Raw genomic sequence first — 12326 nt, 5'->3', positions numbered from 1 at the left:
GATGAAGCAAATTCACAATGAGTTTATGCCCTTGGTGTGCTAATGGAATCTCGGAGAAGGAATTGGGTGGATTTTCTCAAGGAACAGTTTTGGGATGAGGTTAGAACTGGGTGGCTGTTTAGGTACTGGAATACCAGGAGTGAAAAACAAATATTCTTGGCATACATTGTTCTCTGTCTGATCATAGGCTCTCTTCTGTTTAGCAGGTTCAGGGTCACATGCCTCCGCTCATGATCCCAATTCCACATGACCAGCGGACCCTGGCAGCAGCTGCTGCAGCCCAACAGGATTCCTCTTCCCCCCTGGAATAACATACAAACCAGGTAAGTAGAGAGAGATTTAACGTTCTTTTGGAAATGCTAAAATCCACATGTTTTGCTTAGTAGTCACAATAACAGAGGTGCATATGAAGGACATATGAATAAAAATAACAAAGCTTATTTTAATGTGAGATTAGAATTGGGAAGTTAATTGGGAAGAAGGAATATTGATAAATTAATTGGTTGCTAAAAACTTTCACTTTTTCTTCTTTCACTTGAGTTTGTTCTGAATTCACAGGTGAAATGCTACCTGCCCTGAGACTACAGATTTTTGTCCAGCTATTTCTCATACATTTACTGTGAATAATTGTCTTTGGTTAAAGGTATTTTCTTCTTCCTGAGAGCTTTTATGCTCTGGAAGCTGGTCACAGACAGTCTAAAATGTTGTCATTGTTTGTTGTCTAATTTGTCTTGGAAGCAAAGTTAAAACTGGACTGATTTAATTAGCTTACCACTAATAGGTAAAATTCTTTTTGATTTTAGTCTAAATAATGAAGCGTTCAGTAATATTTTCTCATTCATCTTTGAACCTCAAAAAACAGGTCACATAACCTTGAAGTGAAATATGTTTTGAAATGATTTAGTAAATGTTATGATTTTTCTTTATTCCTCTGAGTTTACTGGACTCCTGGGAATTCAATTAGGGGCATAATGGTTTGAAGCTTCTTTAGAGTCTCCTTGTAAACAGTGTTTTAAATGTTTAAAGATATGTTGCCAAGGAATTCAATGTAAGAAGATAGTCAAGTAAATAAAAGTCAACCTAATTTCATTTGTGCATTCTTTGTAAGTGACCTCAGCTCAGAAGGAGTGACCTTGTTCTACTCATTAATAATTTCTGTGTCAAGTTCTTTTAAATATATTAACCTGATTATATTAACCACCACATCTGACTGCAGTAGTTCTTGTATATTGGGTATAGAAAATGAACAAAGGCATTTTAATATGCTTAAAGAAATAATAAAATATAAATCAAGATTCTAAAATTTTCAGTAAGAAGGCTAATGAAATAGCATAAAAACAAATCTATTTAGTTTTATCATCTATATTTATTGCATGTTGCCATCAATTATTATTGCATTTGGTAGAGAATCCCTCTTGTAGGTAAAACTCAAGTTTTGAAATATTTCTTTGGAACTATATCTCCCTTTGAGGCATTGATGTAAACTAAACTTAATGGTTTATCCTGATTATAAGTCATTACTTCTATTTAAATGTATTATATTTGGAAACTGTCTATTTAATTTCCGTATTTTTAAATTATAATTCTTCACTTTTCAAAATCAGGTATGAGCCTTATTTTCTATTAAACATAAACATCAACAAGGTTAATATGTTACTTAATTTTGTTAAAACAATAGTGCTGATTTTCATGGGGGGGAAGATATTGTTATATGTTCAATGAATTTGTGACTATTAAAAAAATCTTTTCAAACAATATCAATGAGAATGTAATATGTAACTGAGCAAAATATAGAGACAATATGGGGACAGTATGATGCAGGAGTAAGTTATCTCTATTGAATGCCTAAAGTGCAGTATAGGGTAGTGTCCTGGGGTAACAACCTTATATTCGGTTATGTTAGTTAAACCTTGTTGGTGAAGTAAGGGCAATGGATTTGGATACGTAGGATGATTTTTCATCACAAGCAAGGATGTTTTGAAAAAGCTCACCCATAATTTATGTCAGAAAATTTAGTTAACCACAACTCTTATTCTTTAATACTTTGTCCAAGCTTCAATGCATATCACAATTAAACTTAAACGGATTAAGGTTACATGTTTTATGCTATTAGTAGAGAAATTACATCCAGGAGACTTATTCATGCAGTTTTATTCTTGTCCCTGAATTGGGAGAGAAATATACTAATGGATTTGAGTTAGGACAAAAATCTTGTGCTCCAAATGAGCTGTATGATCATTTACTTTGAAAACATGTGCGACAATGACTAAATTTTTAATAGTCAGTAGGTTTGTCCCATATAAAAAACCTTGAAATGGTGACTGGCCTAGCTTTTTATTTTTGTTCACCAAATAAGAGAATGAGCAAGCACTATAAATTACAAAATAAATGGCTTGCCTTTTTGTCCTTTTCTAGCTTTCCATAGCTAAAATAATCCTACAATTCCCACAGTGTTTGTGCCTCTGAACACTTGGGAATTGAGTAATTGTCTTGGTTTCCAGAGTGCAAGGACCACTTTGGTTTTGAGAGGGCAAAAGTGATATTTACTATCAAAGTTGACTGCTCCTGAATCCATACAAGGATAATCAAAACAAATATATTTAAGTTTATGTACCTTCTCCCCTTCAGATAATTTAACCCATTGCTCTGGACATTTAATGGCCCAGTATTCAGTGAACACCAAACAAGTTCTCCCACTTTGGTGCGTTGTTGAGGTGACATACTGCCTGCAAAGGATGGTACAGTTTCAGGGAACCACACAAATCAGTCTCTTTAGAATTAGCTTTATTGCTCTTTAACCCCTAATTATTTTACTAGTTCTATATTTTGAGACATCTTTCTAGGAAGGAGCGCATCAGGACCCAGAATGTAAACCACAGAATTGTGGTTGCTTTGCTCTTTCACATCATATACTGAGAGAAACAGCAATGCAGGATAAGATAAATACATTTGAGCATCTATATTTGAAATAATTAAAAATTGAGCCTCTTGCATAGAATGTCAGATCAAGATTGCATTGCCAGTAAAATAAAAACAATGAATAGTCTCCTTCGTTCGCCAGAGATCATGCAGTTGACCCATGTATTTTGCGTAGTTGGAATTTTTCACATGATTGCTGCTAGTACAGCCCCTTGAAGTTTCCTAGGAGATGCTACTTGCTGCTGGCTTCTCCATTCATTTCTTAGTTGTAATATGATAATATCTAAAGCTTGCTTAATAATTACTTTTGTGCCAAACACTGTGCTAAATATTTTATGTGAATTATTTTATTAAATTCTTACTTGACATGCCATTTAACCTTGCTGAGCTTTGTATTTTTTGTAATCTAAAGAAAATGTCATGATTTATCCACTGCTCAGTGTGGTATGAGATTAAATTTGTTAAAATGTCTGAAAATTCTTTGCAAATTCTGCCCTAGGTTTATTGGTAAAATCTGACTGTGAAATGGTAAATTTGACATTAAATTTCAACCTTATTGATTAGAAATGTGATCCCAAAACTGAGCATTTGATTGAGATGTCTGATTATCCCTTATCTAATGTTCTATTAAAAATATCGTGGTAAAATATACATAACTGCTAATACATAAATACTAAATACAATATTTATAATCTAACCATTTTTAATGTACAACTTTGTTGGCATTAATACATTTGTAATGTTATGTAGCCATTACCATTATTTGTACCCCAAAGTATCATTCCCAACAAAAGCTCTGTAGGTATTAAACAATTACTCTCCCTATCCCCCTACTCCTGACCCCTATTAACCTTTGTTATATTATTCTTCTCTATGAACTTGCCTATTAGTGTTATTTCATGTAAAATGAATCATACAATATTTGTTCTTTTGTGTCTGATTTATATTACTAAGCATAATGTTTTCAAGGCCCATTCGTATAACATATATCAAAAAAAAGGTCATTCCTTTTTATGGCTGAATATTTTTATACCATTTATACATGTATCTGTTTGCTTATCTAGTCATCTGTTGGTGGACACTTGAGTTTTTCCACTTTTTAACCATTGTGAAAATGCTTCTGTGAATATTGATTCACAAATATTTGTTTGAATCCCTGCTGTCAGTTCTTTTGGATTAAATATATAAATACATATAAACACATGAGTGGAATTGTTGGCTCATATGATTATCCTATGTTTAAATTTTTGGAAAACCTGCCAAACTCTTCCACAGAGGCTGCACCATTTTACATCCACATAAACAAGCAGGAGAGTTCTAATTTCTCCATAAATTCATCAACACTTGTTATTTTCCATTTAAAAAGTTATATAGCTATCTAGTCAGTGTAAAGTAGTGATCCATTGTGGTTTTAATTTCCACTGCCCTAATGATTAATGGTTTTGAGCCTCTCTACATGTATTTATTGAAGGATTATATATTTTTTGAGAAATGTCTGTTTGAGAAATGGCCATTTTAAAATTGGTTTGTTTAGTTTTCTATTCTTGAATTTCAGGAGTCCTTTATATATTCCAGACATTAATCTCTTACCAGAGATATGATTTGCAATAATTTTTTCTTCCTTCTTTAGGTTGCCTTTCCACTAAATTGTATCCTTTGAAACACAAAAGTTTTTAATTATGATTAATTCCAATTTATCTAGTTTTGTTGTTGTTACCCGCGGCATTCGGTATCGTATGAAATCATTGCCAGGTCAGAAAGATTTACTCTAGGTTTTCTTCTCAGAGTATTATAGGTTTCAGTTATTAAGTTGATATCTTATTTTAATCAGTGTTTAATGTGCTATAAAGTAAGCATAATGTCATTATTTTTACATGTGAATATTCAGTTTTTCTAGTACCATTGTTAACAAGATGTTTTTCCCCCGTGAATGGTCATAACATAGTTGTCAAAAGTCAATTAGTTATACATGTGAGGGTTTACTTCTAGGCACTTTATCTGTTTCATATCTATATCTATGTAGCTATCTATGTAGCTATCTTATCTATCTTATGCCAGTACAATTCTGTTTTGAATACTACAACTTTGGTTTTTTTAAAAGACTTATTTTATTTATGAATACAAAAACTTAGTTTTTTTTAAAGACTTTTTTTTATTTATTTGTGCATATAAGAGCTGGGGTGTAGGCCAGAGGTGCATAGGGTGAGAAGATTCACCAGAGACAGAGTGGGGAGCAGAATAGGTGGATCTACTGAAATACACTGCTGAAGGGAAGAGCGGGTGTGACAGGAGAAATCTGCTGTGCCAAGTGGATTATCTCCCTGGACTGGGATCAAACTCATGCTGCAGTGGCTGGTGATAGCTTGATAGTGCTGACTTTAACCCCTGTGCCACCAGGGAGGCCCAATACTACAATTTTGTAATAAATTTTGAAGTCAGGAAGTATGACTCTTTTAACTTTAATCTTCATTTTTAGTGTTCCAAATTGTTTTTGGCTCTTGGGGGCCCTTGAAATTCCCATATAAATTTATAGATCAGCGTTTCCATTTTTGTAAAAAGATTGTTGGAATTTTGCTAGAGTTTTCACTGAATCTGTAGATTATTTTGGATACTATTAGCATTTTAACAGTGGCAGGTCTTTCTGTGTAAGTAGATGCCTTCTCATTATTTTCTAAAATTTCTTTCCTCGTTAAAGGACTGTTTATATTTTCTGTTTCTTCTTGAGGCAGTTTAGGTAATTTGTGTTTTGGAAGTAATTTGTCCATTTATTCTAAGGTCGTTTAATTTGTTGATGTGCAATTGATACCTAATGCTTCTTTTTAATTCTATGTTTCAGCTAGTATTTAATTCAGTACACTTTGTTTGGATATATATATATATATATATATACATATATATATATATATATGTATATATATATATACACACACATATATACACACACACACACACAAACACATTGTATATACACTATATATATATATATATATATATATAGTTATGATTTATTTGGAGGATTGTAAATGTATTGTCTATACCCTCTAACTTTTGCTTCAGTGTAATGTCTCAGATAAATTCAGATTTGGTTATGGCATTCCTTCAGAATGTAGAAGAGTTGCAAACTTTTGCTGTTCTGAATACATATGACAAAGCAAGTTGCAAAGTGACATGCCCAAGTCTTTATTAGTGATTGGGATTGAAATATTTCCATAGTGTAGCAAGAATGACAATAACTCATAAAAGTGGGGTGTATCTATAGATTGTTTGATACCTTAAATAATTCACTATCATCCTATGATGCTAGCACACAATAATGTGTGAAAAAATAAGGGTCAAGTATTACATTTTTCTTCTGTTTTTATGGTTGGAAATAAGGTATGAGACTGGAGTCCCACTTTGAACAGTGATTGAAGAATCTCTGAGTCCTGTCTCCTAGTTTAATGCATTTTTCTGCTCTACCCAACCTAAAGTATTTCCTCAATAGATTAATGTCTGAAGTTAATATTATGAGAAGACTATAACTATCCCAGCCCTTGTCGTTCTGTAAAATCAAAGTAAATGGGTGGATATTTACACATAGATTTTTGACTCTTTGGTAAAAGTAAATTTATATCTAAATTATACAAACTAGGAGTATTCCTAGAGGAAGTAGCCTGAGTCAATAGATTCTAAGTTCTTAGCACAAGCTCCCCCTTTTACTATGTTTAAGTTTTAACAAGTTTCGCCTTCATTTCAGTTTCCCAGATAATTTAAACATCTACTTTCTCTCATTCAGGCACTCTTGCTATGGAGTTGCTTTAATTCCAAAAGAATGTTGTCTATTCTGACAAGTGAAATTGAATTCAAGCAAATTTTCCATAGGTTTTAAATCCTGTTTTGTATTTGTTGTATAATCTTCAGATAAAAGTAGTCAGTTGGGAAAACTAGAAGGCTGGAAAGATGGATTTACGGAATGGGCATTATTTCCTAAATTGGCATTTGGAAGTTGTATTCTTATACTAGAGGTAACAAGGGCCAGATTACAGTAGTGTCTAAGACCAACCTGTTCTGACAAGCTTCATCTTCCTTTGTTTAAATTTAAAAAGAATGGTTCCTCACGCAAGCATTTCACATCCAGAGACAAATTTGAAAAAAATTGCTACAACATGTTGACTGAATCTTTGCCAACTCAGTCACTGAGAAATTTTTCTTGATTGACTCTTAGGCAGAGAAAATTAAGGGGCCAGGGTGCTGTAACTTTATTATTAAAAAAAAGTAAACTTCACAGTACCTGTAATCTCTCTCTTCCTTGCATTTTTCTTTTCTGTTTTTAACACCCCTCTCTTGTTTACCCTTATCCTCCCCTGACTTTTCATTTCTCTCCTAGTCATTTTATGTAATATACTCTGTTGCTCTAATGTATTCATTTTTACTTTTAGTATTGATACAATGATGTGTTCTGGAGAAATAGCTTTCTAAAGATTATCTTCAGAGATACAGATTCAAGCCAGCAGAAAGGTTAAGAACGTTTTAAAAAATATGCTTGTCAGCAGTGGAAAGAAAGCTGTTTGTAGCCAGCAGGTGAGCTGGAGAGTACTACAGGGTGTGGTAGAGATAGTAATAAATTAACTGGCAAGCCAAAAACTATAAAAAAAATCAGCTATTTCATAGCATAGAAGCATGACAGCTATGAAAAAAGGAGTGCCCCAGGGAATTCTTTTAGAGTTTGATTTTTTTAAATATGTTTGACATGAAAAATGTTTTAGTACAAATAAAGCAACTGGTATTAAACTTACAGGGAGGGGGTTTGTGGTTTAGAGTTAGTATGAATAATGCATGATATTTAAAGAAAGAACAGCTCTAAAATGTTCCGGGAGGCAGTCCATGTTGATGATTGGAATGGTGATTTTTTTCCCCTATTTTTGAAGCATCATTAATTCAGCATCGTTTTGTGATTTTTTTTAACCTGATAAGATATCGACCAAAGAAATATTATTTGACTTAGATTAGGATATTCTTTCTTGAGATAATTTAGTTAAATATCAGGAAGATCAGTAGAATTATTTAAGCATAAAGCGACAGTCATTTTCTATAAAAAATAATTTGGTCTAGTTGTCTTTTTAAAAAAGCTCATGTAGTACTGCAAACCAAAATCAACCTCATGGAAGGGAAAAACAAGATCAGATATTTTGAACATTACTCCATAGGAGACCAGCACAATATAGTGTTAGTGAATGCATTGTAGCAGCGCTCCATATGCAATCAGAAGCCAATTGTTACTGGACTGTGTACAAGCACACACTGTGCTCAATGGTCTGATGAGGTATTATGGATATGATGCAAAGAGACTGTGTAGATTAGAAGCTAACAATTTGTTAAAAGTGAAAGCGACTTAACATTTACATTGGGCCAGCTGAGTAGCACTTCATGTGGCAAGCAGGATGAGTTCCAAGGAACCAGGGGCACCGGAAGGCTCCAGGTACTAGTGTCCATGCAGAAAAAAGGTTTATTGCCTTCCAGTTGACTACCTTTATCACTGTGCTTTTTTTTCCTACACTGCCTCTTCATTAATACATTCAGATTTCAGTGTGGAAAGTTCATGCAAAATAGCATGATTATTATAAATGTCAAAAATGTGTGAAGGAACAGCCTATTAAAATATAGCCTAGAGATAGTACATAACACTGACTTTCAATAAGAAGCTGAAGCCAAAGTGATACTCCATTAAATCACTGATATTGTGTAATTTATACATAAGTATTAATTTTGATTTCAGTTACCACTATCACAGTACATTTCTCTACTTTCCCTTGATTCTTCAGGTCACTGCACATATCTGGTGTTCACAGGTCACAGGAAGTATTTCAGTTCCTCTGTTTAGGATGGATCTGGAGTCAGAAACACATTGCAGTGTCATATTGATTATCTGTTGAGCCTTGCTCAATCTCTGCCAGACTTTTAATACAGATATCTCACGTAAAATGTGTGATTAGTTAACCAAATCATCATCAACAAATAAGTGATAAGTGCCTAGTGTGCATGATTCTGTGCTAGTTTCCGCCAGAAGATAGTCCAGAAAAATATGGTTTCTACTCTTTTTGGGCTACCAGGCAGAATGTTGGTGGACAAGCTTAGTTTTATTCTCATCCCTATCACTGAAGAGGAGGCATTTAAATGTTTTTCCTTTTTCTTTTTTTGCAGAATAAAGTGTAGAGTTATGGACAATCAGTAACTTATAATCTTTTTTGGACTTTAATACTCTGTCTTGCCTACCATGCCAAAACTTTTGTTGTTCTGATAAAAAGCCCTAATGCTTTCTCAGTGAACTGAGTGTCAGCCTGGCTTTAAGATATTTTTTTACTCCTGAAAAAATGATGTATTACAAGATTTGTAATGGAGTGAACATGCTTGAATTGCACATTTAATTTTTTTAACATCACATTCATGTTTTGCCAGTTTGCCTACCAGCTATCTGTTAACAAAAAGTTCCAAAGCAACACTGCAAGTCTGTGCCCAACTAAGCCTTTTGTTTCTGCAGATGTTTGGGCTTAGAGCAATGTTGTAAAGCTCAGGCAATCCAAGGACCATGTTTGTACTTGTCGACTGCGATTCCCTCTGCATTGTCTAAACCTGTTTGCATTGTTCTTTCCGACAGGTGATAACTACCCCGTACAGTTCATTCCATCAACAATGGCAGCTGCTGCTGCTTCTGGACTCAGCCCTTTACAGCTCCAGGTAAGTGCCAGAAGAAAAAAATGTGGGATATGAGCCAGTACTTTAGTGGAAAATTGCTAACCAGCTGTATGCTAAATAATGGTCTGAATGTTAAATAATTTTTTAAGCATAGCTTAGAAGGATTAACACCTTATGTACCTACCATATTGCAAATAGTAGAGAAATGGCCTGTTTTAATGTTTTTCAAGGAAAAGTGACATTATAACTTAGTGCTATATCTTCTCTATCAGATGAGTTAATGCCTTTACAATTTTTTATGGCTGGTTGTTGGATATGTTTTTCTTTATAAATTTTCCATTCATTCATATTTGTTTCTAGATTAGCTTTTGTATATAAACATCAAAACAGAAAATAATGTTGGATATTTTCCTTCTTGCAACTAATAGAAAAGGGAGCTGTTATTTTTAAGTTACTTTAATACTTGGTAAAATGTAAACCACATTGCTATTGAATATATGTATGATCATCCTTCCCAGGGTTAAAAGTCCGGTTATGGTGTCTGACTAATTTCTCAATTACTATTCTTTATTTGTAAATCTTAACTCAGAGAGAAAGTGTTTAGAAGGGGAATACAAATTCATTTGTACCTTATTTTCTTCACAGTTAAATGAAGGGTTTACAAAAGGACTAAGTGATCTTATAGCCATCTAGCACTAAATTTTAGTGGGAAATTGACCTCATGTGAATATATGTTTTAACAAATAAAGACTTAAAATAAATGGCTCAGTATTTTAACATGTGGAACTGCACAATAACTTGAGTTTCAATTTAGTAGAAAGTTTATAGCTTTTATTATCATCATTTACTGTGATTATTTTTGAATTTTCTTAGGTAATATAGGGACTCACATCTGACTAGATATTTTTATGTCTTCTCTACTATTCCCTTATGACTTGAACATAAAAAATGTACAGATATTTTACCATGAAAGCATGATCTTGAGCATATTCAAAGGGTCTGAAAATCAAGAATTTCTTTCAATATTGATAATTTTTGTCATAAGCCTCATTCAATAAGTCTTGAAGATGTTACCCATTGTGGACTGTGTGGTAGAGCTAGAAATTTTGCTAATAGGAGCAGCAACCCTACCTCTCTTCCAAACCTTCACCTTCCCCACTACTAACACTGGAACTTACTGTCGTTGATAAAAATCTAAAAAGAAACCTCACTCAGAATAAACTTAATCTTACATCTTCTTGTTCCATAGCTATGCTACAGATTATCTTCTTGAGTAAGAGCCAGAAATAACAAACCAGTACCATGTTTTGATCCTATAACCAAGTTTCTATGAAAGAGTGTGTGGGTCCTAAACCTCTGCTTTCTATTCTTTGTTGTGGTCAGTACCCTGGATTTAGAAAATGTGTTCTATTTCATGAGTTCTGACACTATGTTTTGTTTTTTTTTTTTTTTTTTTTGAATATGCTACTAAACAGAAGGGTCATGTCTCCCACCCACAAATTAACCCAAGGCTAAAGGGCCTAAGTGACCGTTTTGGCAGGAGTTTGGACACCTTTGAACATGGTGGTGGCCATTCTTACAACCACAAACAGATTGAGGTATGAATGCTTCCATTGGTGCTTCTTTGGGTGGGGGACTGGATTGTTCAGTCATATACTAGGTTTTTTTTTTTAAAACAAGTGACAAGCACTCAACCTAAACACTATGCAATCTTTCCCTTTTTCCTATTCCTAGGGAAGCTCATTTTTGCTCCATTTCTTTCAAAGAAAAAGGAAAACCCCAAACAAATGTTTGTGAATTAGGTTATTTATTGCTATATATTCAGGCAAATTCTTTACATTAGGGGGTCTTCAAAACCACCTTTATTTCCCTTGCTCCTTTACTTTTTAATGTATAGTGCTATATAGTATAAAAAAACTTAAATACTTATAAAAAATGTCATTTGAACATGTCATCTGAACCCCATAAAGTTGATAAAATAAAATTCTGCTTGTGTAAACAAAAACAGTGGAGGTTCAGAAAGGTCAAGTTACTTAACCAAGGCTACAAAATATTCATGGTGTCATCACAATTATTACCTAATTCAGGTTTTCTGATTCAGTTTTCTCAGGCTAACGAGGGGAACGGTACTTGGACCGGACAACTTGCTTTTTGTTTCATAAACTGCTAGAGTATTCCATTCAGATTAAACTTCCAATAAAGTTCCTTTTTGGTCTTTTGTGGGGTATTCTGACCACTTGGGAGAAGATAGCTTGTATGGTTCTTCTGAAAACCAAGTCCTTTTCTGCTATAGGGATCCAATCCTCCTCTCTCCAATTTCATGCTTAATTCTGCTCCTACATCACTGGAGTTCTTCCTTGGGACTCTCACATACTGGAGAATTGCCAGGTATCTGTTGAACCACGAAAGAATGGAAACAGGTTGCCTCTGATTGAAACACACTTTAGCTTTCTGCATAAAATTTAATATTGGGAAATTCAACTTAAAAAAAAAAGAAAAGAATTGTATATAGCAAAGTTGTATAACTGGCTCCTATTGGCTTTGCCAGTTTATACATATCAAACACTAGTAATCAGTAAAGTGTCCCTTTGACATTCTCTTCTCTGCATTTGAATCTGCGTTTTTTTCAAAATGATAAAGTTCACTCCCAAGAAGAAAGATGAAGACAAGATCAAAGGCCACCTTGGGAGTAGCCTAAGGAAGAGTTTCAGAATTTGTTGTCTCCCTTTTTCTTC

The 12326-nt window shown here is 33.8% G+C and overlaps 1 protein-coding gene across 3 annotated transcripts in view; it reads left to right on the top strand.

The window, feature by feature from the left end:
- Window positions 1-12326, top strand: part of SOX6 (SRY-box transcription factor 6) — a 349859-nt gene that overhangs the window by 230223 nt on the left and 107310 nt on the right. For 2 of the 3 annotated variants that reach the window (XM_054699395.1, XM_054699394.1), the window contains exons 1-3: window positions 247-323; window positions 9554-9633; window positions 11067-11189. The exons of the other annotated variant lie outside the window; for it this stretch is intronic. In XM_054699395.1, the coding sequence (XP_054555370.1) occupies window positions 9589-9633; window positions 11067-11189 (168 nt within the window). In that variant the 5' untranslated portion in view covers window positions 247-323; window positions 9554-9588. Of the gene's footprint in view, window positions 1-246; window positions 324-9553; window positions 9634-11066; window positions 11190-12326 lie in introns of those variants that run through there. 3 annotated transcript variants of the gene reach the window in all.

Source organism: Talpa occidentalis, unplaced genomic scaffold, assembly GCF_014898055.3.
Source record: "Talpa occidentalis isolate TD23 unplaced genomic scaffold, MPIMG_talOcc4v2.1 talOcc4.3, whole genome shotgun sequence".
NCBI lineage: Eukaryota > Metazoa > Chordata > Mammalia > Eulipotyphla > Talpidae > Talpa > Talpa occidentalis.
This window is presented reverse-complemented; position numbering and strand designations above follow the sequence as displayed.